This window comes from Ceratotherium simum, chromosome 6, assembly GCF_057802395.1.
Source record: "Ceratotherium simum simum isolate JZ-2026a chromosome 6, ASM5780239v1, whole genome shotgun sequence".
NCBI lineage: Eukaryota > Metazoa > Chordata > Mammalia > Perissodactyla > Rhinocerotidae > Ceratotherium > Ceratotherium simum.
In genome coordinates, this window is record NC_141905.1 from 57,658,427 (window position 1) to 57,684,627 (window position 26,201).

At 45.3% G+C, this 26,201-nt stretch overlaps 1 protein-coding gene across 4 annotated transcripts in view; it reads right to left on the reverse strand.

Moving 5' to 3' along the window:
• Positions 1-26,201, reverse strand: part of PIK3AP1 (phosphoinositide-3-kinase adaptor protein 1) — a 108,862-nt gene that overhangs the window by 15,243 nt on the left and 67,418 nt on the right. For all 4 annotated transcript variants that reach the window (XM_004427894.3, XM_014785606.2, XM_087432353.1 and 1 more), the window contains 6 exons: positions 20,235-20,330; positions 17,604-17,801; positions 14,359-14,424; positions 12,333-12,538; positions 8,978-9,050; positions 1,975-2,130 (listed from right to left, as the gene is read on the reverse strand). In XM_004427894.3, the coding sequence (XP_004427951.1) occupies positions 1,975-2,130; positions 8,978-9,050; positions 12,333-12,538; positions 14,359-14,424; positions 17,604-17,801; positions 20,235-20,330 (795 nt within the window). The remainder of the gene's footprint in view (positions 1-1,974; positions 2,131-8,977; positions 9,051-12,332; positions 12,539-14,358; positions 14,425-17,603; positions 17,802-20,234; positions 20,331-26,201) is intronic.

Genomic DNA, 26,201 nt, shown 5'->3' on the forward strand with positions numbered 1-26,201 from the left:
CATATGTCAGAGGGGATCTGAAAGAAAGAGACTATCTTGGATGTTCCACCCCATGCCGAGCTTATAGCTGAATATACTTGCGTGAGTGATGGCAACTGACCTACATGGAATGGAGATGTACCATCCCCAAAGTCCTGGCGGAGTTCAGAATCAGGCATAAATAAATGGTTATGTTTCAAGTCACCATGTTTTGGGTGGTTTATACCAATAGATAACAGAAACTGTAAGACAGGGACTGGATGCAGTCTACAGCCCCCAGGTAGAGTAAAATGCATTGGTCTGTCATTTCATAACATTTTCTAACCAGATGAGCTAGCCATCCTGGGCAACAAACCATCACACAAGGGAAGAAGCACGGTTCATGCTTTCCATTCTGTTCTCACCCCAAGCCAGCTCAAAGTACAACACACACATAAAGTCTTTTAAATTAATCTGAACCTGAAATGAGTACTTTACATTTGTCTTGTCAAATTCCCCCTCCCCTCACCCCAGAATGCACTGCCCCACCCTGAGAGGGTCTGCACCACTCCTCCTCCCCTCCAGGACACGTCTGAGAGATGGGCCACCTGCCCCTTGCTTCCTCTGCCACCTGTGATCCCTGGGAAAACCTCTCCCACTTCTGAACTTGTCAGACTTCTCTAAATTGCCTCAGGAGGGTTTTGGATACACGTTGTCTCTCCCATTACATAAGGAGAGGTTTTCTCCTCTGCCCAGTCTAGACTTCCTGCGTGGTTGTGTGATACGCTTTTCTGTTTCGACAGGTAATAGTGGCAGGAATGTTAACCTGAAAGAGAGAAGAGATGGGTTCTATTCCCATCTTTGCTTCACTGGCTGTGTGACCTTGGGCAAAACTCTTTCATTCTCTGGATTACAAATACCCCATCTATAAAGTCAGGAGGAGATTAGTTCAGAGGTTCTTGACCTAAGTCCACAGATGGGCAAAACTGCGTGTATGTGTGTGTGTGTACATACACACACACGTGCATTTTTCTCGGAAGTGCATCCAGAGAGCATCTATCAAATTCTCAGAGGAGTTTGTGATACAGAAAACATTAAGAACCCTGGGTTAGATGACCTTCCTGCCCCCATATCCATTTAGGGGTTCTTTGCCTGATATCTAAGGAGACATGAGTCCTGAAACTCAGCTTGTCTCTTGTTCTTTTATTGCTCTCCTAGCTGTTTTGACAACACTAAAATGTATGAAAGAAGGGAAACTGGATCTGCTTGGCTTATGAAGCCGGCGTGTCTGAAGTCAGCTAACACCGCCCTGGATACGGAAACAAAGCCCCCAGCTCCTGCCTGGGCATCAAGCCTGTATTGTCTGTTGCAATCAGACTCCTATTCAAGCTTTCAAGCCAAAAGGAAGACATTTCTTAATTAGATCCTCAACTTGCCTGTAAAGTTGGAATTCTCAAATTTGAGTCCATTGTTTCCTAATGTTTCTGACTTTGTACCCTTTCCTTCCCCTGATCACAGTTGAGGAAGCACAAAGAAAAGTGGTTAAGAGTCTTGGCCCTGGATCCAGACTGCCTGAGTTTAAATCCCAGCTCTACCACTTATTAGCTACTTAACCTGGGGCAAGGCACGCGTCTCTTCCTCAGTAAATAGAGGGGCTAGGACCTATCCCATAGAGCTACTGTGAGAATTAAATCAGAGAATCTACGGAAGAGGCTTTGCACATAATAAATGCTCAATAGATGTTAACTAGTATTATTATTACGTTTTTCTATTTATAAAACGGATAGAGTAATAATTATCATGCAATCTGGCTTCAGGGGATACTTGCATAAAGGATCTTTCAGCCCCGAAAAAAGGCAAACCTCACAGGCTAGATATCCCCAAGTTATTACACTCCCCAAACCCAAATCAGGCTCTGACTGAGATCTGCTGGGCTCCTAACAGAGAATGATCCCAAAGACCAAAGGCGCCAGCTGGAGTCCAGCCGCGAAGGCACCAGTGGGTCAGCCTGCTCACTTGCTGTGCTGGAGGTACTGTCTGTTTTCCAGTCTCCTCGTCTGAGTTCCGTCCTTGGGGGGAAGACACTTTTCCTGGGGCCACTCTCATAGACTCCATACTCCACTTTCCCCGGCAGGTGCTGTGAGTGCCGAATTGGGACCGTGATCTCCAAATCTGGAATTAGAGGAAAATGAGATAAGCTTCAAGGGACCAGACTGCCACTTACCAAACTGCTCAGCTGCCTCCTCTCCACTTGCCTCCCTCACTGGAATCTGGAGGGTACCTGAAAGGGAGGGGAGGGGAGGGGAAAGAGAAAAGAAGAGGGGAAGAGGAGTGGGAAGGGGGTGGGGGCCCAGCCCACTTCAGCACTGAAACTCCACAGAATCCTGTGTGGCAATTGCTGGGTGACAGAAGACTTGGGATGGAGAAATGTGAGAAAAGGCAGAGAAACACTTCCACATCAGGTAGCTGAAAGGTCTGGGGAAAGGTCTGGGCCCCCAGCTCTGCCACTCCTCAGCTGTGGAACTTGTGTCAGTCAGTCAACCTCTCTGAATTACTTCTCTTTTGGAGGGGGGGTTATGAATGTCATTGATCCTAATAACAGGTTCCCCTGTGCATCAGGCAGAGTTCTAAGAGCTTCCCTATTTTTAGCTCCTTGAATCCTCCCAACACCTCTGAAATAAATACTATTATCATGATTCCCCACAGAAACTAAGGTAGAAAGAAGTGAAGTAGCATGCCCCCATCACACAGCTGGTAAGTGGGACAGCTGAGATTTGAACCCAGGCTCCAAAGTCAAGGCTTTTAACCACTACTCATCCTGCCTCTCAATCCCTTAATAAATGACAGATGATGAGTGGGGGGGGTCTGCAACTGACAGCAACAATCCAGAGAGTTAATGAAAGGCGATCCATCAGGCCTGTGAAAGATTTTGTGACTTGCAAGGCTGATCAGTGGTTTTAGACCCCACAGATTCAGAAAGACAGATTATTCCTTTGTCTTGTAAAGCATTAAACTTATCTCTTTACTGGCTTAGCCCTGCCCAGTGGTTGGTCTTTATTCCTCCCTAGATTTCCACCCCCACGTTCTATGAACAGAAAAAAAGCTCCTGCTGACAAGCAGACTAAAACATCTGTGTGCACCCACACCAACTTCCCCCCCAGGGAAGCGTGGAAGCCAGGTGAGCTTCTGTCACAGGGCTCCCCTTGTTACCCTGGACAGTCCCAGGGCCCGGGCAGGGCCTCTGGGATGAGTGTAAGCTCAGTGTCCCTTTGGGGACGTGTGCTCTTATCTTGGAGGTACCACTTCTGCCTCCGCCTCTCCTCCTCTATGGGCCTGGGCGGCGCGGCAGGAAGTTCAGGGAGCCCAGGGGCAGAGGTGGCTCCGCCTGCCAAAGCCAGAAGGGCAAATGGATCAACTAGAAGAGTAAGAAAGAGCAGGTGCCAGGACAGGGGAGACCAAGTTTACGTAAACACTCTGCAGAGAGAATGTTAAAAGGGCAGATTTTTGGTTTGCTATGGCACAAGCTTTCCTCATTCCAGAGACTCCGGTTCCAAGTGTGGTGCATGGTCCCAGTACTAAACCAGCCTCCCAGGGCTCCGTGTAACACAGATCCTTTTCACGTCCTCAGGATCTCCTGGTTACAGGTGAGCAGTGGAAGCGCCCACCCAGGCCTGGAAGGACTTGGGCCGAGACTAGCCAAGTGCACCACACATGGGTGTGAGCCTACGGTGTCCCAGAACCCAAACACGTGTCACACTTTTTTTTGCCCTCAGTTTTGACCTAGCTTTTTAACAACAACCTTTTAAAGGGAGGTTCCCGTCTGCTTAATTCACTTCAATGAGGCAATTTTCTACTCTCAACCAGTTCTAGCAGGAAGGAAAGTAAAATACACAGGAAAAGTAAATTGGCAGTCAAAAGTTTAAAAAATCAAGTAGAGCCAGTCTAAATGTCTACAAAATCCTGATACTCTCTGAAAAAAGGAATCATGCCAGGAATCATAATTATCCTCATTCTATCACACAGCACTTTCCCCAAGTGCGTTCACATGCATTATTACAGCTCCTTTGAACTTCACTACTTCTCCATTAAGTAGATAAGTCAGGTATAACCACGGAGGAGGAAACTGAGGCACAGAGTGGTTAAAGGAATTGTCCTGGATCATAAAGTGATTCAGTGACAAACTGGGGATCAGAACCCAAGCATCCTGCTCCAGACTGGCCACAGACACACCCAGAACACAAATATTGATTGTCTTCTCATAGGCTGGAGCATTCAACAAGCCAGGAGTCACGCCAGCCCTCTTCTGATTTCCTACGCCATCAACACTCTGTACCATCTCAGTTGGAGCAAAACAACTCCCTAGGGCTGCAGAAAGACCAGCAAGTTATTATGAACAGAATCATATTTTTAACTATGCTTGGTGTTCTAACCCAAATGAAAGAAAAATAACCATTGTTTTTCTTTTTTAAGGTAAATGAGCTTTCCAAATGAATCGAGTCAGTCCTTGAGTTTAGAGTGGGCTCCATTCCTGGAAAAGGTCCTTTAAGCAGAAATGCTATTTTTCAACCCTTATTTTCTTATAGGTCAATGTTACCCCGTGTCAATAGTTTTCAAATGTTTTTTTTTCTTTTGTGAAGCAGAATTCCTTCCTCTAGTGAAAACAGAAGCTCAATGTGAAAAACAGATTTTTAAAGGAGCTGCAATGGTCAAAGCAGAGTAAGAGGCCCTAAACCCTGCCCCAATCCTAATCCACTGCTCCCCGCATCCTCTACCACCCGCCATAGTTCCTACCCTCTACTCCCCAGTTCCTACCCCTACCTCTACAGGCACGCATATAGCAGTACTGAGGCACCTCAGTGGGAAATAGGCAATTACAAGTTAGTATGTTACTAAATATATAATCAAGTTTTATGGAGTTAACTAATATCACATTTACTCAACCATAAATGACGCCTTTTCTTTGGCAGATGCTCTGATGTCCTTGGGCCTCACCATGCAGTACAGGGTCCAACTTTCAACTGCCTGAGGCTTTCTCTGGTAGCCAGATTATAAGTGCCCCTCCCCCAGCAGGCTTCAACCAAAGACATGGTGTATAAATGCCCCAGCTCTCCTGCCCCTCAGGAGGGATAACTCTTCCAGAGTGTTCTTCATTGATTCCCGGAGTCTCCAGGAAGATGAAGCTCCAGTCTCTACAGTGGTAACTGCACTTTGCTGGCCGCTTTTTCTTCCCTCTCTCACTTACCTACCGCCCCCACTCCCCGTCCCCCGCCCCGGTGTTCCCTGGGATCACCGCCCATATCATACTTGTTCTCAAATCCTTGTCAGAGAAGAAAAAGTTCTAGAAACGGATAGTGGTAATGGATGCACAATATTGTGAATGTACTTAATGCCACTGAACTGCACATTTAGGTCCAAATGGTAAATTTTATGTTATGTATATTTTGCCACAATAAAAAACAAAAACAAAGGGAGACTCTTGGAGCTGATGGGTAGAACATTCTCCCCATGTGGACTGCTTGTGGTCCCCAGTCATTCTTGTTCAGTGTCAAATTATAAATAGTTTAATCTTTTAATAGTTATGACATTAATTAAAGCCCGTGACATAAAAAGTAAAACTACTTAACCTCTCCCCACCAAAAGAAATTCCTAGTCAGAGGGTCTGCTTCTTGAAGATTGGGGGGGCAGGGAAGGGAGGGCATTAAGCCATGCTACTTTGGAAAAACTGAGACATTGACCATTCTAATTTAGACTACAGCCACTGGTGGGTATCACTTATTTGGAGCCTGATTAGCCTTGGGTAAACTTCAAATAATGTTTCAAAACCCAAGATTTCAGGGCCGGGCCCTGAACGGCGAGTCATAGCCCAGTGCACACACCCCAGGAGGCCCTGCGTGAGAGGACGCCAGCTGGTGTGCACGGTTTTTAGAGTGCTTCCATGAGCCCGGCACTGTGATAGGCCTGGCTATACCCTAACTCACTCAGTCCTTGCAGCAACCTCACGGGCACTTCTACTCGTGCCATTTGCAGACGAGGACCGAGGCTCAGGGAGGTGAAGTATCTTGCCCACAGTTCCCAGCTAATTAGGGGTGAGCAGTGAGCAGGAACTTGACCCCAACCCTGCTAGCCCCAGGGCCCATGCCTGTACCCCTCCGCTCCCCCGCATGTGTGTCCGTCTTGCTTCAGTATCCCCAGTGGCCCCAGGTGGAGCCTGGGTGGGTACAGGTGTGACAACACCAGGAGGCTCAGTTCTGGAGCCCAGGCTGCCAAGCACAGATGACTCCAACACTACAACTCCCCGGCCTTCAAACCCCGCATGCAGCACCAAATTGCAGCTTTCTCAAGGCTGCCTATATTTAAAAGTTTGAAATGTTTCATTTAATCAAGGCTTCTATCTTTGGGTTCATGTGCCTAGTTTTAAAAAGCACCACTTCAGCCCTTTTACCACTTAGAGCCCTCTTGTCTGACCCTAGGATAACAGTGCAGATCTTGAACCAGATTTTCTACCTTCTCTCATTTCTCCTCCTCTCAACCAGGAGGGCAGACAAGTGTGAGCCTGGCCGGTGGCAGCATACGTTTAAAATCTAGTCACCCAAACAGATGTCTTAGGATGACCTCTCTGACCTTCTGCCATGATTGTAACCTCTTAACAACTCTTCTCGTAAACAGTCAAAATCATTAATGTTCACTAGGCTGCTACTATATGCAGAACACTGTGCCAGGCATTGTGGGACAGGCTCTAGCCAGGAAAACCAGAGCTATACAAATAAAAGACTAACTCCTAAGCTACCAGACGGTGAGAATCGCATCTGAGAGGTCTCTGTATTTGGCAGGGTGCCTGGTGCTCAGTTAAGTATTTATGGAATGAATGAATGGTGTCACCAAACATTTTACTGAAATCGACCATCTCAAAAAAGATTTCTTGAGCTCCATCACCATACTGTGCTACGTGCTGGGTATTCAGCAGAGCACAAAACAGACAAGTTCTTGCCCTCACAGGGCTTACAGTGGGGGGTGGGGGGGGGGTGGGGAACGGATATTGAAAAATACCCATGAGAACAGAAAGCTAAGATAATTCCAGTCTGTGTTATGTGAAAAGAGGGTATATAGTGGCACAGGAAGTGAGTCGTGGAGGGCTACTCCAGAAAGAATGGCAGAGAAGGCCTCTCTGAGGAGGAGAACTTATAGCCAAACTCTGAAGGATGAAAAAGGGCCAGCCAGGAAAGATGTGGGAACAGAAGTGGAGGGGGGACAGCAAGTGTGAAGGCCCTGGGGACAATGTTCTTGGCTTGTTAGAGCAACAAAAAGGAGTCCATTGTGACTGTGACTGGAGCTCCGGGTTGCGGGGGATGAGCTCAGGGGTCAGATCACGTAGGGCCTTGTAGGCCACAGTGAAGAGTGTGGTTTTACTCTGGGTGGGACAAGAGCCCCTGGAGGGCTTTGGGCAAGGGAGTGGCATGATCTGATTGTTTATTGTTAACAGGCTGTTGGCTGCAGTTTGGAGGATTAACTGTAGGGGAGTGAGCATGGACACGGGGAGACAATGGAAGAGGCTCCTGCGTTAATCCAGGAAGAGATGATGGTGGCTGGGCTGCAGCTGTGGCATGGGAGATGGTGAGAAATGATCAGATTTAAGATGCATTTTGGAGGCAGAACCTCTGGAAGTTGCTGATGGTTTGAATGAAAGAATGAAGTAATAGCAATTGGAGGCAGCAAATGAGAAGTGCCAGATGGATGGAAGGGATAGTAGTTCTATAGAAGCTCAAATGAGGAAGGAACACAATGGCCTGGAGTGGTCCAGGAAGGCTTCACCGAGAAGGCGCTGCCAGAGGTGGGTCTTGTAGCCCAGTAGTTTTCATACAGGTGAGATGGAAGAGGCATGAGCAAGGGGCCTGTGGCAGGAAGATGTCCTGTTTGAAGACGTAGGTGTTACCAGCCTGATCAGGTTCATGAGAAGTTGAGCTGTTGATGGCAGCTGGAGACAGACTACAGAAGTTATGCACGACTTAGTTCTTTTTTTTTTTTTTGGTGAGGAAGGTTAGCCCTGAGCTAACATCTGTTGCCAATGCTCCTCTTTTTGCTGAGGAAGATAGGCCCTGGGCTAATGTCCATGCCCATCTTCCTCTACTTGATACGGGACACCGCCACAGCATGGCTTGATAAGTGGTGCATAGGTCAGCGCCCAGGATCCAAACCTGCAAACCCCGGGCGGCCAAAGCAGAGCATGCAAACTTAACCACTATGCCACCGGGCCGGCCCCACAACTTAGTTCTTTATGTAATGGGGCTCCATTCAAGATCTGAGTGCCTCTGAAGGCCTTTTCTTGCCAGCTCCTCTTGGTATAAGGCTGTCCAGCGTAAACCATAGAGACTCAGCATGCCAGGGGCTCTCAGCGGGAATATGCAGTGTGGACAAATGCCCACTCCTTGCTCAGGGGGATGGTACCACATGGGTGTTACATGGGGGAGGGTGGGTCAAGGGGGCAGAGGGGCCTGGTCCTCAGTGTGCACAACTGGAATTCATGGCCCTGCTATTGGACCCCCACTACACACAGCAGGAGCCCTGCCACACCTGAGTCCTGGGCTTCTGAAGTAGTGTGTGGTGTGGACACCAATGACACAATTCCCTGCTTGAATCAGAAACAGACTTTAAGAGAATGAGATTTTCTCCTTTCTCTGCTCGAAAAAAATGTCTTCCTAAATGCCTAAGGGAGAGTTAGGTGCCAGGGAAGAAAGCATTACCACCCTCTTTGAGTGGGAGGATGGAGGGATGCAGAGTTCAAGCCATTCATTCATTCATTTGCTGCCATGTCTTATGTGCCAGGTACTAGATTTACAGAATTAATAAGACAAAGCCATTACCAGAAAGGACCTCATAGTCTAGCAGGGGACACAGATCTGTAAAGAGGGGACAGGCACTGGGCACACAGTCTGCCCACACAGGTCCCAGCAGGAAGGAGAGTTAAGGACAACAGATCACAGCAAAGCCCCCCACAACGCAGCATCCCCAGGAAGCCACATACCTGTCTGCTTTCCTGATTTTTGCTTCTCTCTCTGTCTTCGGGTGATGCTATCTCTTAGCCGTTTAAGATTTTCCTGGAAAAAATTTTGTTTATTTTTAAAGTATACGCCAGAATTATGCCCTCTGGGCATTAGAGTTTCTTTCTGGCTTTATGCTGTTTGCAAGATAATATCACATTGCAATAACATCTCCAACATGCAAATAAGGCTAAGTGCATTTGCAATCGGCCCCCAGAGAAATCCAAGTACTCTTACATGTTGTGCCTGAAGAGAAGACACCTCGTCCACAACAATGTCTCCCCTCCTCTCTGTTCCAGCTCCTTCCCAGCCTTATAACCCACTGCCCTCCTCCTGGTTCCCCCACGCACCAAGCCAGTTCTTACCTGCTCACAAACACTCTATAGACATTCCTGCCTCTGAGATTGTGTTCTCACACCATTCCCCTGACCTTGAGGGGCATCGATTCCTCTCCATGAGTGTGTTCTAGGCCTGGGTCAAGGCCCACCTTCTCCCTAAAGCTCCCCAGACTGCTCCAGTCCTTAGTGACTGCCCACGCCAGCCGGCACTGGGCTATGGTGACTTGCCCAGTGCATGCGTATGCGTGTGCGTGTGGGTGTGTGTGTGGGTGTGCACGTGAGTGTTCTTTTCAGAGGTACTATGAGCTCTCAAAGGGCAAGGCACCAGGTCTTGTACCTTTCTGAAATCCTGCAGTCTCTTCTATTGTAGTCATTCAATAAATGTTGAAAGAAGGTGTGCGAGTCAAAATTTGTTGCTATTTTAGTCAACAACCACCACCTTGAAGGTAAGTGTCTGAGCATTCTAGGGAAAATGCCCCAGGGACTAACATCCAGATGCCCAGAAGGTGTCACGAGGGAGCCACAGGAAGCCAGACTGGAAAGGCTGGTTGGGTTGTGACTGTAGCTGAGAGACTGAGCTTGGTCCAGGAAACAGCAGGGAGACATTGAAAGTTGTGGGCTGGCCAGAGCTATAAGTTCTGGCAGAGGGGAGCAGGAAGGAGTTGGAGGCAAGGATACCCACCTGGAGACTGTGTGGTAGGCCAGCTGTAGGTGATAGAAGCCAGTGCTGGGGGAATGGAAAGAAAGGAGCAGGCGCAAGAAGAAGACTGCAACAGAGCGAAACCAGGCAAGACATGCAGCTGGCCGGGTACGGGGTAGTGTGGAAGAGGAGCCCAAGAGGTTCTGAAGTCTGAACCTCAGCATCTGGAAGATAACAATGCAGTGAAGAGAAACAGGGAGTCAGGCAAGGGAAGCAGCCTAGAGGGACAGTTTGTTTGTGACATGCTGCAGGTCTAAGGCATGGTGGGGGACACGCCCAGCTGGTGGCTGGAAAGATGGAACTGGAGACAGACTCAAGAGTCACCTGCACAGAGAATTTGCTGAAGGGAACCTGGGTGGTGCCCACACATGGGAGGGGGAAGTGCAGGAGGCAGAAGGGTGGACAGAGGCGTGGAGGAAAAGGACGCCCCAGGAACCATCTTCACACCTCCGGTCCCTGGATGAGGGACACTCCAGAAGTACCAGGATGCTGTCCCGGCACAAAGTAGTATCAGCTCCCATGGGGTGGGATTCTCTGCCACGTCAAACAAGAACCTCAGTTGTCTGCTACACCCCAGAGTTCTGGGCAAGTTCATGAGAAAGGAAGAAGCCTCTTGGATATAGATATAGAAAGACAACTAACATTTATTAGGTATTTACTAGGTACCAGGCATGGTAAGAGCTTTAGAGGGGTGGGAAAATGGAGGCACAGAGAGGCCGAGGCCCACCCAGCCCCAGGTGACAGAACAAGCATGTAACTCAGGCTGCCTGGCTCCAGAGCCCTGACTGTTCTTAAGTACTGTGCCACGTGGGCATGCGACTTGGCAAGGAGAGAGAAAACTGTTGTTTGGCCAGGGCCAGCCTGTTCCCAGCAGGACTGCAGTCTCCCTGGGCCTCCTGAGTGAGCAGGGCCCTGGTTCCAGCATTGAGCACTACAGAGTGCCTTCACATCCTTCTTTGGACCCCCAGAGGGAGGGAGGCAGGCTGGCAGAGTGGGCGACCCTGTTTTACGGAGCACTAAGAAGGCAGAGGTGTAGTGAAGGCAGCATGGGCTCTGGAGTGAGAAAGGGCTCGTCTGAATCCTGACTGAGCCTCAGTTTTCTGTAAAATGGGAGCGATGATACTTATCTTGCATGCACGCCGGGAGGATCAGAAGAGATTAGCTCTATTCAATGCTTAGCACAGTACCCAGCAGACTATGGTCAGAGCTGGACAAATGCTGCTTTACAACCCACTTCCCCACTTCTCACCACCTAATCCACTCCAAGGAGACGCGGCTCCCATCTCAGCGCTATGAGAACAGCTCCCCCTGCCCCCAACAGCTGGTGCATCAGGTCCTATGAGAACAGAGGTTAGAATATGCACCATCAGGGAAGCACCATGGGGAGGGGGAGAGAAAAACAACCATTCTAGTCCTGATTTACCACTTACTAGGTACGTGGCCTTGGACATGTCTCCTAACTCCCTTTCAATATGAAGGAGTTGGACTAGGGATATGCTTCCTAAGGTTGAGTTCGAGTTCTTCTGATTGCTCTAAATTACACATGGAGTATAAGTATGGAATTATATATTCTCATTAAAAACTGCAAACCATACAGTAAAGCAAGAGGTTCCTCTGACACCTGGTCCTCCAATCCCAGTCTCCTCCTGAGTGGTGACCATTGGGATGGGCATGGGCTGGCCCTTCCCAGACCTTTGCCTTTGTATTGGCATACATGCCTATAGAAACACAGAAAGAGAGAGAGAGAGAGAGAGAGAGAGAGAGAGAGAGAGAGAGAGAGAGAGAGTGTGTGTGTGTGTGTGTGTGTGTGTGTGTGTGTGTGTGTGTTTTAACTCGGGTGGTTTTATGTCTGCCGACTTGTCTTGTTCATTTAATCATATTTCTTGGGTGCTGTCCAAGTTCTCCTTGAGTTCCAAAGTGCAATAGTTCTGTGGGAGTGTTGGCACTAGGAGTAGAGAGAGGGACTCTGAAAAGAAAAAAGCTAGAAAGCAAGAGTAGAGAGCCACATGCAGAAGGAGGCAGCAGCAGCAGGATTAGGGTTTACAGTGAGTCTTTTTTCCTGATCTCTAGCCTCATGACAACCAGAAAAGCCATCCAGCTCTCAAGCAGGGAGCCCTGTGGTTAGACTACAGGTGACAGATACACATACACCCTGACTCACAACAACACTCAAATAAACATTCACAGGCCCAGCCACAGGTGCTCGGTTACAGCCATACACAAGACAGCTGTGGACCCAGTCCCCCGCTCCCGTCTAGTGGAGAAACACACATGAAATGGAGTCCTTCTGGAGCCAGTTACCTGCTGGAAGCGAAAGGACTCAGACCGCTTCTTCTGGTTGAGCTGCCACTCTTTGAAGTGGAGCACAGCTTCATCCACGTTGACGATGCCCAGCTTCACCTGCTCCTGGAGGGTAATAAGCTGCCGCTGGCCTGGCGTTTTCATCCCAGCGAAAGGGTCATATATACTCGACTGGGGCCTGTCTCTCCACGGTCTGACAGGAGGCTCTGGAAAGGACGGCAAAACTCAGCTTGACAGCTCCCCCACTGGGGAGAGCCGACAGGACAAGTGGGGTTAATGAGGCTGGTCACGGACTCAAGAGGATGTGTCTCAAAAGAACAATTAGATGTAAAACCAAGAAGGGGAGAGATGACATGGAATCAGAGAGAGGGAAGCAGTTAATAATTTCAAAGCCTGTTACACTGAAGAAGACAAGGCCACACACTTTAGGGAGGTATGGCATCCACTGGATGAGTCAATAGAATCCTCTAAGCCTGAACTACTGAAAAGGCTTTAAACCAGCATTTCTCAACCTAGGCACTATTGACATTTTGGACTGGATAATTCTGTGTTGTTGGCAGGCTGTCTTATGCACTGTAGGATGTTTAGCCTCATTTCTGGCCTCTACCCACTAGACGCCAATAGCACCCCCTTCCTCAGTTGTGACAACCAAAAACGTCCCAGACATTGCCAAATGTCCTCTGGGGGGGTGGGGAGGAGAAATCACCCCCAGTTGAGAACCACTGCTTTAGACTAAAATCCACTCCCAGAAGAGAATATATGGGAAGAGTCTAGCCAGGATGCTTCTCCCAGCACCAGTCTCCCAGCCTCCCCATCCTCCCTACCTCTGAGCAGCATGGGGCACAGTGATTGTGGAGCCATGGGCATGAAATGCCCGAGGAGACTGGAATGCTGATGGAATCATGACCCAGGTCCAGCATCACCTGGTAGCAATTAGGTACTGGGTCCCAGCTGGCTCTCCTTGGGTTGTTCCTGTGCCAACCTCTCCTCCACATTACAAATTCCTAGTTTTCTGCTTTGGAGATTCTAGGGAAATATGAAGCTAACCCCTCTCTCTCTCCAGGCTGTGACTCCACTAAGTTCTGTGGAGAACGAGCTACTTGCAGAGGTGATGGGGCCATTGGGGCATGTGAGGACAACTTGACATTTTACTGCTCGTTTCCTGTAGGGCTAGCTTTGATTCTGTGGTTCTCTAGCAGGACCCTATTTGGGCATTGTGATTCAGGGAGATGGCATGAAGGAAAAAGAAAGATGATTTTTTGGGTGGGTATTGAAAAAGCCTCAACCATTCACTTCTCTGTCTACGCACACCCACATACCTTTCTCCCAGGTTTGCTCACTTCAAGGCTGTCTCTAATTGTACTGGGAGATGGAGTGTTGGGAGAAAACAAAAGTACAAGCCAAACAATTCCAGTCTCCTACTACCCAAGTCCTGGGCAATGCCTTCAAATGCTCAGATGGTGTCATGGCTCCTTTGCAAAAGAATCATCCAGGGGATGACACTGAATGCCTCTGTTTAGCACAAGGAAATTAATCAAGAAAAAAGAGTACTTATCTCCTCAAACTTCCTTAAAAAGTCTTTTGGAAAAAAAAGAAAAATGTTACCCAGTGGCAAGCAAAATGTCTCTTAAATAAAAGTTGAATTATAGTATAGTTTAGCTGGTGCCAATAGAGTAAGTAAATAGCACGGAAAGGCTGTATCATTAGGTAAAGACTGGGTGCTGGGACACCCACTTTCATCCTGTTGGCATCAATTTCAATGTTTAGATTGCACTTTTGTGTGCTGTTACAGACACTTGCTAGTGTATTCATGTCCTTGGTATGATCAATTTGTACAATATTCTAGGGCCCCCAATCTCTTATCCTCTCCCTTTACCATGAGTACAGCTCCACCTAGGGTATCTCCTGGACCTTTCTGTTCTTCAATGCTAAGGAGCTGTTACACCTGGAAGTCACTGAAACATGGACACTTCTACCACCCGGAAGTTCAGGTCATACCAAAGGAAGCTGAAGACGTCTGGCTTACCTTTCCTGATGCTCTCTGAGGAAACATAGAAATTCCCAGGCCGCTCTTGACTTTTTTCTGCAAAAACTATGAGATAAAGAATATACTAGGTAAAAGTCAAATCAGATCTCTTTCTAAAAGGCTTTATAATATTTTATACATTTACAAAAAAAATTACCAAAATCTTATACAAAAAAATAATAATGATGGATCACACCCAGGACCACAGTATGCAGTTCTGTGGTCTGTTCAAAAATTCTAGTTGGAGGCAACTAATAAGCAGAAGCTGTAGGCATTATGAAATGAAGACAGACCAAACAGACAAGGTCTCAAACCCAGAAAGACAAAGCCAGCCTGAGGACATGATTGGCATTTACGAGATCAGTAAAGAAAAGCGTAATGTGGACAAGGATGTGTGCTGGATCCCTGAATACCTGAAGCTGGCCGTGGAACCCCTGAAGCTTGAGAATAAAAGGAGTGCCACTTAACATATCAACAAGTGCCTTAAGACACAACTTGGAGTGGTGGAACAGGTAAAATGTGTGCCTGGCTCCAAAGGAACTTAGATGAAGTCCTTCATGAGTGACAGACCCATAAAAGCTAAACAGGGAAAACTGGGAAGTGACAAATGTTCACTTAGTGGCAGGACTGCATAGTGATTAAGTCTCCCTGGGCTCTGCAGGAGACTCCCTGGATTCAAATCCTAGCTCTGCCACTGATGAGCCATACGATCTTGGACAAGAGGCTTGACCTCTCCTTACCTCTGCTTTCTGATACGTAGAATGAGGATGATAATAGCACCTTCCTCATTGGGTTGCTGTGGGGATTACATGAGTTAATACAGGGAAAGTGCTTAGAACAGTGCCTGGCACATGCAAGCACTCAATGTTAGCTTTTATTATCCTTATTCATATCTAAACCTTGAGATTGATGCCAATAGGACAGTAATACCTTGGCATGCTAGTTAACATAAGTGATGTCTGTACAGTGCTTTACAGTTTATAAAGTAGTTCCTCATGTATTATTTCATCTGACCCTCACAATAAGGCTCTGGCAGAGTATTATTAAGTATTATTATGATATATGCATCAATGTATACATATATTCTTATAATACCCATTTTATAGACGAGGAAACTAAAACTAAAGAGAGTAAGTCATGCCCAATATCCTATGGTGTACGGCTGCAAAATATAAGAGCTGGGACATGAACCCAGGTGTTCTGGCCTCTAAACCACTGCCCTTTTTCCCTTCTCCTGCCTCTCTCCTTTCCTTTGTTTCCCTAGTTTCCTAGCAATTCCATCAGGGCTCTTTAGAAATCACCTGTGCCCCTGTCCCGACTGCCTCCCCACAATGAGCTGTGCCAGCAACTCCCTCTCCGCCCCCCTCTGCCATTTAGGCATTATTGATGTATATTTGCATGCTTCTTCGTTTGGGTTCCCTTAGAGGCAGACCCAGGGACAATGATCCAAGTGCAAATCATCTATGTGGGAGGTGATGGAGGTGAGACAGGGAAGTGGAGAAAGCAATAAATGGTGGGTTTTCCAGTAAGTTACCATGGTGGGCAAGCTGGGAGCTCTGGAAAGCAATGTAGAACACTCACCTCAGAGTGCTCCCAGAAGATGGGTACTCAGCCACCAACCCCCATCAGTCATTGAGTGAGGGCTGCTTCCAGGGCTGTCAATCCCCCAAATTCTTCCAGCCTGTCCTACAACCGGGCAGAGGAGCCTCCAGCTGCCAGAGAAAGCCATCAGGCTAAGAGACACAGGCCTTGACAGGCAGGGTCTAGCCAGCGGGCACAGAAACATAAAGAGCTGGGGGATGTGGGTGGGGCACCAATAGCGTCTGCTACACACGCCAGAGGAGATGTTACCCAAGGGGATGGCAAACCATGAGCGCTGACAGCACTTGGTAATACTACATAACATCCCTCAACTGTATTTCTACCCAAATTAGGGTTCCAGATTTAACAAACTAAAACCAAAACCAAAAAGAAGAGTGCAATATTTGGGACATACTTACACTAAAAAATTACTTGCTGTTTGTCTGAAATTCATACTTACATTCATTACAATTTATACAAGCATCCTGTACTCTATTTGACAACGCTAGCCCAATTACCTGGGGTTCTGGTTGAGGGCTACCTTCCCCAATCTATGATCTCCTTTTGCCACATCTACCACAACCTGCTTATACTATTAAAAATGGAATGGAAGGCATGCACACAGATCTGGCAGTTCTTATACTCTTATAGTACCTGTAATCATAGTAATACAATCAAGTCCTGAAAGAGATTGAAACTGACAATGTTATCAGCATCTAACTGATGTCCCAGGGACCATTAAGAAGTCAAAGTCTAATTCTCACCAATTTTTATCAATGTAGGTAGGTAGACAGCCTAGCATAGTGGCTGAAAGCCAGGGTTGTGGAGTCAGACTCCCTGAGTTCAAATCCTGGCTCTGTTATGTGGTAATCAAGTGGAGGCTTAATCTTTGAGCCTCCATTTTCCTCATCTGTAAAATGGGGAGGATAATGGTCCTTACCTAATAGACTATTGTAAGATTAAATGACATGTTTCAGATAGAGCACTCTTGGTAGAGTTCAATAAATGTTAGCCATTAAAAATTAATAAGACGAAGAAGAGATTCAGGAGATAAACGTTTACCAGAGTTCTTGCCATTTGCAGTAGAGGGAAATCTTATTTATCTCCATCTTTATACTGTGTTTGAATGCCTCTAGGAAGGCCAGAACTGAATATGATCATTGCCCCTAGTCTAGCTCCAGAATCTGCCCTGAACTCTGACCTTGTCTCCTGGGGCTGGTTGGAGACCATTCAGTAGGGGATAGTCTCTAAGCAATGGCTCAGAAGCTAGAGGATCCAGGGAATTCCTGCTGAGAAGCTCTGAAGACTCGCTGGGCATCATTCCCTGCCACACTTTCCTTTATTTTTATTTATTTATTTTGTGTGCGTGTGAGGAAGATCAGCCCTGAGCTAACATCCATGCTAATCCTCCTCTTTTGTTTTTTTACTGAGGAAGACCGGCTCTGAGCTATTGCCAATCCTCCTCCTTTTTTTTTTCCCCCAGAGCCCCAGTAGATAGTTGTATGTCATAGTTGCACATCCTTCTAGTTGCTGTATGTGGGACGTGGCCTCAGCATGGCCAGAGACGCGGTGGCGTCGGTGCACGCCCGGGATCCGAACCCGGGCCGCCAGTAGCGGAGCGTGCACACTTAACCACTAAGCCACGGGGCCGGCCCCACACTTGCCTTTAGAAATATATGGTTCATTGTCGGGCAGCTGGTGAGCACCAGAAGCACTGGCCTCTGGCCTGGGCACTGGAACGGGGGGCCTGCTAGCCAGGTCCACGGAAAAGGCGTCGTCATCATCCACAGTGTGATAAACATCTTCTTCCTCACCAAGATGGGGCTGCTCCCTCTCCAAACTGGGCATTCTCATGCTGTTGCCTACAAACACAAAGAAAGGTGACTGAAAGCGTGATCAATCAAACTGGGTGACTGCCAGTCATAAGAGCAAAGAAAGTGACCATACCTTATTGTACAGTGGTGCCCTTTGGCAAAGGGCTTTCCCCTATATCATTTCCTGTATGATCTACTCAGAACCCCATGCAAAGCCACTGAGAAAACACTGATGTCACCGTTATTTGCTGCCCAGCAATGCAGCAAAAGGAAGTGAGCACTAGGCTCTATCATCTCAATTTTACTGCTGGGATTCAGTTATTGATCCCATTAGAACCAGAGAAAAGAGAGCACAGCCCCCAAAGCTGAAGCACACTTGGAGCCCCCCCCCCCCGGCGCCTGGGCAGCAGAGTGAGGGTGGCCCAGAGTCCTCACCACCAATGGCTCCAGCATCCCCGTCCTCAGCATCAAAATGACTACAGCAAATCCTCCCTGAGGACTTTCTCTGTGGGTGTATTACCCACCTCATCTCCTTTGATTGTATAACAACGCTGCGGAGTAACTACAATCATTATTCTCATTTTGCTATGAAGAAACTGGGGCCTTGAGGATTTAAATAACTTTCCCAATGTCACTTAGAGGCAGACTGGCGCCCAGGAAAGCTGACTCCAGAGCATGTGTTCTTAACCTCCATGCTCCACGCCTTCTTTCCCAACCTGTGCCCCCACCCTGCTCCCCACTGACCAGAAAGATTTAGGACAGAAGCTTGCCTTCCATTCGCTGTCCCTGGAGTCCCACAACCCTCAGGTTTTCACTGCCTCCTTCCTGGTGACAGGCTGCAACGCTCTGTGCTGGCACCTGAGCACGGTGCCCTCTTGGCTTCGAGAATCTCAGTGGACCTGGCTTTGTACTCCATCTGCCCCTCACACACCCGAGTTGTGTGACCTTGGGCATGTTAACCTCTCTGAGCCTGATTTCCCTCTGAGACCAACTCACAGGAGTACTGTGAGAACAAAATAATAAAGGAAAAGCACCCAGCTCAGTACGTGCACATAGTAGGTGATTCCCTCTCCCTTCCTTCTTCTCCCTAGCACCATTCGGTCAACAAATCTTTATTAAACGCCTGTTTGAGATACAGGAATGAATAAATCTTGGGGCTTCTTCCTATAGGATTTCCATTCCAGTGATTTACTGGGAATTTTGTCATTGCATCTTTTCTGAGCTGCGGGGAGACTGCTCTTGGCTTCCCTGTGTCCTGGGTCCAGAGGACGGACCAGACTGGTCCCAACTTATCAGAGGGCTCTGAGTCCCAAGACTCTACCCTCAAGGAAGTTCCCATTTAGTGGAAAAGCCCCCATCTGTTCATCTTCGAACATCTTGTACAATGGCATGAAGAAATTCTGGGGAGGCTTGTTTGATGTTAACAAAATGAGGTGTCCTAGGAGAGCTGCAGGCTATCCTACAGGGCACGGTGATTCCCACAGTGCCTGTCCCTCATGCACGCAAGTACTCAGGTCTGTCCTGACAGTGTGAAAGCAGCCACAGACAATACTAAATCAACAGGCAAAGCATGGTCCAATAACACTTTATTTAGAAAAACAGGCAGCTGGCCAGGCTATGGTTTGTTTACCACTGCTTAGAAGTTTTCTGTCCTCTTCACTGTCAAAACCACTTTTCCCATCCTGAGTACCATCCTCTTAGCACCCTGCTTTCTATACCTACTTGATCAACAGATGCCATCATCAATTATAAATCACTGGACAGAGTTAAGGAATTATCCATGCAATTGAACATTCCCCACCTTTGAAATCTTCAATAATAATAATAGCAACAACAATAATAAACCTTTATTGCCTGTTATATACCTGGCCCTGCTCTGAGGCCTAATATACAATAACTCATTTAATTCTCACAACCTTCCTCTCATTTTATGACTGAAGAAACTGAGACTCAGAGGAAATGAGTAAATTGCCTAAAGTTTTCCAGCTAACTGAAGGGCAAGTTGAATACAGATCAGAGTCCATGTTTTTAACCACTATGCAATACAGCCTCGACTTAATAATACTGGTGTATATTTCCTTATATTCTCCTTCACCAGAAAGTAAAGTCTCTGGAGGGCACTGATCATATCTGATTTTTCTTTGTGTTCTCCCACCCCCAACATCCAGAATAGTGCTTTGCTCATAGTAAAGTACTCAACAAATTTTGGTCAAATAAAAATAAACATGTGCATTTAAAAAGAGGTCTTGCTGAAGGCAACTTGTTTACCCAAATGAGTGGCTCCTCTGGTGGGAAAATTTGGTCTATCTGTAATAGGCTGAAGGAGGACCTCATGGGGATGGAGTGCCTTCAATCACACCACATGCCATGTGCATGGCAGCCCATTCCCTGAGTGGAACAACCCTCATAGGGAACCAGGCAATAACTTACATTTATTTCTCTTTCCCTCTTTTTGCTTCCCTGCTCACAGATGCAACTTACCTTCTAAAAACTTGCGGATCATCGAGTCCTTAGTGGTCCGAGAGAAACCATCTCCAGGGATTGGATTAGATGTACTGGCCTGAAGCATTTCAACATCTAGAAGGAAAAGGAGACTAAGAGTTTATATGTTATTCCTCCACACAGGCAAGGAGATTTTACAGATGGATACACCAGGTTTGATAAATCAAGAGATCCTGAACCAAGAGATTCAAGAATTCATTAATCCATCCATCTACCCATCCATGCACCCATCCATGCATCCATGCATCTATCCATCCATCCATCCATCCATCCATCCAACTATCTATCTACACAATAAGGACACCCAGTAAATGTGGGGTATAAAGGAGAATAATATTAACAACCTTCAGGCCCTTTCTGGACCACAGGACTCAAAAAGTATAGATATGCTCATTTGCATTTAAAAGAATGGGCTTAATTTTTAAATATATAACCATAGCATTGTTTATAACAGCAAAAAGTAACTGTAAGCAGGAACAACAAAGAATAGATAATCTATGATTTATTTAAACAATGGAATATTATGCAACAGTTAAAAAGAATGTGTTAGAGCCACTTCTATCAACATGGTACCATCTCAAAAACATAACAACAGGAACTGTATTTTTAGGTCACCCACGTAATTGGTTATTTCAAAGGAGACAGCACATTGACCTTTGGCTTTCACTATTAAGCATAAATCCACAGAGACCAAAATTGTGTGTGAAAACCATTCAGTTACAACAGCAGATTCTACTCAAACCTGAGTAACCAACAGTGCCCTACTACTTGATGACTCTGAAGTATGCGTTTTGGGAGCACAATTTTAGCCTTGCATTAAAAATGGAGCTTTGATATTGTCAAGAGGTTGCATTCACTCAGTCATATCACACAATTACTGGGGACTTATTTGCTTAGGCAAAATATGTAGTTTGAAGTTGAATAGGATACTCTGAGAAAAAAAAGTAGTTTGAATTTAATCAATATACATAGATATACCATTTCCTCACTACTTAGATCTCTGGGGACCAGTTAAATACTATCTGGTAAATTTGTATGATGAATTCTATACAACTATTTATATCACATTTCCCAAGAACATTCATTGGAAAGAGGTCATGGTCATAAAGTAAAGTTGAGGATAATGAACTTTATATAACATAATCCTAGCTGTGAAACAAAATATTTGTATGTGCATAGAAAAAAAAGCCTGGAAAGAAATACATCAAGATGCATATGGTGGCTGTTTCTGGAGTAGTACAGATTATGGACATTTTATTTTCTATTTTATACTTTTCTTTGTCTTCCAAATTATCCACAATAGTTTGTGTTGCTTTCATATATGAGAAAGACCCTATCGACATTTTTTTAAGGGCCCAGGTAATTATGATCAAGTACGTACAATTAGATTCCCAAAGCAAAAATAATTTCAGGTTATTAAAAAAATAAATGATGGCTCTCCTTATGTTTTTAATTATATAAAATACTGATTGATTTTTTTTTAATTATATAAAATACTGATTTGTAAACTTTCCAGTGACCAGATATTACATTATTACATAGCATAACTCCTACTGGACCTTGTTTCAAACTTTGATAATCCTTTTGATAATCAAAATATAAATTTTGTGACCATTAACAAAAAACATAATGTTGAGTGAAAAAGTTTTAGAAGGGTATTTTCAGTATGGTACTGTTTATACAAAGTTTTAAGGCATGTAAAACAATAATAGATATTGTTCATGAATTGATAAATATGTATACATATAACAGATATAAACATGCTGGGAATGATAAAAGTTGAATTCGTGGTAGTGGTTACCTCCGGAGAGGGAGTGACGACAATTGGATTCTGAAGCAAAGGAAGCTGCACTAGGGCTATAATATTTAATTTTTTAAAAAAGACCTGAGATAAAAAAAGAAAAATACATATTCTTGATGAATCAGAATTTTTGAGAAATACAACATTTTAGAAAAATAACATGCTACCTTTGGCCCCCAAAGAAGGGAAAAATAAGATTCCATTTTTGTATTTGCTTGTATATGCAAAAAGAAACTCTGGAAAGAGACGTAAACAATTAAGATCAGTGCTTTCCTAGGAGCTAGGAAGAGGAAGGACAAGGAGGACTGGAGAAAGATTTTTCACCATTCATCTTTTTATATTTGAGTTTTTTAGCCTATGAAAAAAATAAAATAAGAAATGCAGGGCCCTGATCATGTTTGTGTTACCTTAAATATTGTCCAAAGAAAGAAAAAGAAAAAATCCAACAGTATTTTTGGGGGGGGCGGGGGGGTGAGGCAGATTGTCCCTGAGCTAACATCCGTGCTCATTTTCCTCTATTTTGTATGTGGGACGCCACCACAGCAAGGCTTGATGAGCAGTATGTAGGTCCACGCCCGGGATCTGAAACCACAAACCCTGGGCCACCAAAGCAGAGCGTGCGAACTTAACCACTACGCCACTGGGCTGGACCCCCAAGTCCTTTTTTCTACCTCATCAGTTAAGTGTTTCCTGACATAGTGGAGATGTTACATTGAATATCCAAGAAGCTGGTGTCAGGACAGTTTCAATCACCAATAACCAAATCTCCCAGGCTGGCAACACCAGAGCACAAACCTCACACACACCATCTGTCACCCCTGTTGACACAGTGGTAAAAGGGTCATGGAGTGAGCTAGCTATTTTCACTAACAAAGTTGTATTTGAGAGAACTGATTTCCATGTCTGAGAGGTAGATGCAAAATTGAAGGAGCCACGAAGGTTTAGGAAAATAAAATGTGGAAGAAAATAGTAGCAGCAAGAGCAGCCCTGGCTAGAGCTGGCATGCTAATAAAATAAGGACAGGGATCTCTGCCCTTGGTATTACGACCCCATCTTAATGTGCTGAGTTTTTTGTGGATTAAAGAAAGAATTAAAAAAAGAAAAGAAAGGAAAAAGAATGAGCACTAGTAATAAGACACATCAATATCATGATCACTTGATAGAATGTACTGAGGAGGACACAACATCATTTCTATAGCATTCTTGCCAAAAATGCATAACCTCAGTCCAATCATAGAAAACATCTGACAAACCCAAACTGAGGGCATTCTACAAAATAAGTGATCAGTGCTCTTCAAAAGTGTCAAGACAAGGAACGACTGAGGAATTGTTACAAATTGGAGGAGAGTAAGAAGAAATAACTACTGTGGGATGCTATCTAGGATCTGCATCCAAGATCCTATCAGCATCTAGGATCCTACCTACAAACAGAAAGAGAACATTAAGGGGAAAACTAGTGAAATTTGAACAAGGTCTGGAGGTTAGTTAACCAAGGTTAAATTCCCAAGGTTAAATAACCAAGGTTAAATTAACCAAGGTTAATTTCTTCATTTTAATAATTGTACTATGGCTATGTAAGATGCTAATATTAGGGAAATCTGGGTGAAAGGTATACAGGAACAGTAGCATTTTTGTAACTTCTCTTTAAGTCTAAAAGTAGTTCACATTATTAAAAAGACAAGAAATAACAAGTGTCGGAGAGGCTGTGGAGAAAAGGAAACCCTTATACACTACTGGCGAGAATGTAAATTGGTGCAGCCACTATGGAAAACAGTATGGAGATTCCTCAAAAAACTAAACATAGAACTACCATATGATCCAGCTATTCTACTTCTGGGTATTTATCCAAAGAACACAAAAACACTAATTCAAAAAGATATGTGCACCTCTTGGCTATTATTCACAATAGCCAAGACTTGGAAACAACCTAAGTGCCCATCAATGGATGAATGGATAAAGAAGATATGAGATACACACACACACACATACACGCACACACACAATGGAATGTTACTCAGCCATAGAAAAGATGAAATCTTGCCATTTGGGACAACATGGACGGACCTTGAGGGTATTATGCTAAGTGAAATAAGTCAGAAGGAGAAAGCCAAATACTATATGATTTCACATATGGTATTATGTGGAAGACAAAACAAGAACAACAACAAACAAACACATAGATACAGAGAATAGATTGGTGGTTACCAGACGGGAAAGGAGGTGCAGGAGGATGAAAGGGGTAAAGGGGCAGATGTGTATGGTGACGGATGGAAACTAGACTTTTGGTGGTGAATGCAATGTAGTCTATACAGAAGTCGAAATATCATGATGTACACTTGAAATTTATATAATCTTATAAACCAATGTTACCTCAATAAAAATAAATAAATAATAACAGTAGTTCACAAAAAAAATTTTTTTTAAAAAGAGGAAGGAGGTGGAGGTGGAGGAGGGGAGGAGAAGAAGAAATGCAACGGCAAAACTAAAGAAGCATAACTTGGGGGATGACCTAAGCTGACTCTTTCCTGTCCACCTACACTGTCAGGCCACCTACCGGTGACACTTGAGAGCCAGGCACGTATGGGTACAATGATCGAGGCAGGGCTAAATGAGCCATCTGTGACAAACAGATCTTTTTACCTTGTAGTCATGCCTTAACTGGTGGTTAAGAGCATGATTTTGGGAGTAGATAAACTAGGATCTGCTAACCATCAGTCCTGTGACCTTAGCAGAGTTATTAATGCTCCTGGAGGCACCCTAGAAGGATGGTGAAAGGCTTGGGCACTAGGATCAAAATACATAGGTTCTGATTTTGATTCTTCCACTTCTGGCTGCAGCACTGCAACACCCACCAGTCCAACACCAAGCAGACTTTTTAGAACCAACTGATCATTCAGACTCACAAGATGACCGTGGGCCATGCTGGCACCAGTCTACTCAGAAGGCTGTAGGATGCAGGCCAGCTGGACAGTGCCAAGCGGCATTCCTCATTTGGGCCGTCTTTGCACCAGTGCAAGGAGACAAGATCCGCATCACGCAGGTGGAGGAGCCACCTTGGTGAAAAGCCTCGTGTCCCACAGGAACAGCATGTCTCATAGCAACTCCTGAGGCATAGCTTCCAGGGTCCCCACAAGAGGCATGCCAGTCACTGCCCTCGGGGAAGCCCAAAGTATGGTGTCCCTTTCAGGTATTTATAGTTCACATACAGCTCCTCCCAGTTCCAGATGCAATTTACCAGACAATTAGGGGTCATTTTTATCATAGGTCATGTTGCCTAGAAACACAGTTGACATTTGGCTCTTAGGTTACCAAGGTAACAGAGCTAGGAAGCCAACCGAAGGTCAAATTCTCATGCAGAAAGGGAAATGATAGCTGCTATAACTCTTTGCCCACAATTATCTTGGGTCAAGTTGTTTAAATCCTCCAAGCTTCTCTTTTCCCATCTGTAAAATGGTGATAATAATGGTACATATCTCTTAGGTGTGTCATGAGTATTCAGTGACAAGTTTGCCAAGTGCTTAGCACATTGCCCAGCACATAAGAGTGTGCTAAGCACATTCATAATTGCTAAATGAATGCTAGCTGCTACTATTACTAATCTTTATTATTAAATTCTACACCCAGCCTAATGCCCTAACAGAGAATAAAAAAGAGGATTCAATTTACACTTTTTTAACAGTAACTTTATTTGTTTGAAGTCAAGTCTCCTCCTTCAGATTAATAAATGCTTATGAGTTAATTCTAACTGAATTTCCATACATATTCTCAAATATCACATGTATTACACTTCCTAGTAAAGAATTACAGCCAATCAATATTTTTATATTTGAATACACTTAAAGCACGGGGGGATTTTAAGATAACAAATGCCAATTCTTTACAATAGAATTATGTCTGGAAATCTGACTCACAAACAAGGCTTGCCAGGCATTTTCTTGATTGTGACTCCTGAGCACCAAGTCCTGGCTGGACAGAGCTGCAGGCTTCTTTCCTCCTTTGCCAAGGCTCTGCCGCTGCAGTCCAGACCTGACTTGGAGGCTCCAGACCCATTTACCTTGTGCTTTCCTGAGGCCCATCGCATTCTTTATTAGTGAGCTCAGCAATGAACACCAAGGGGAAGCTCCAGCAGCTCTTCAATCCCTTCT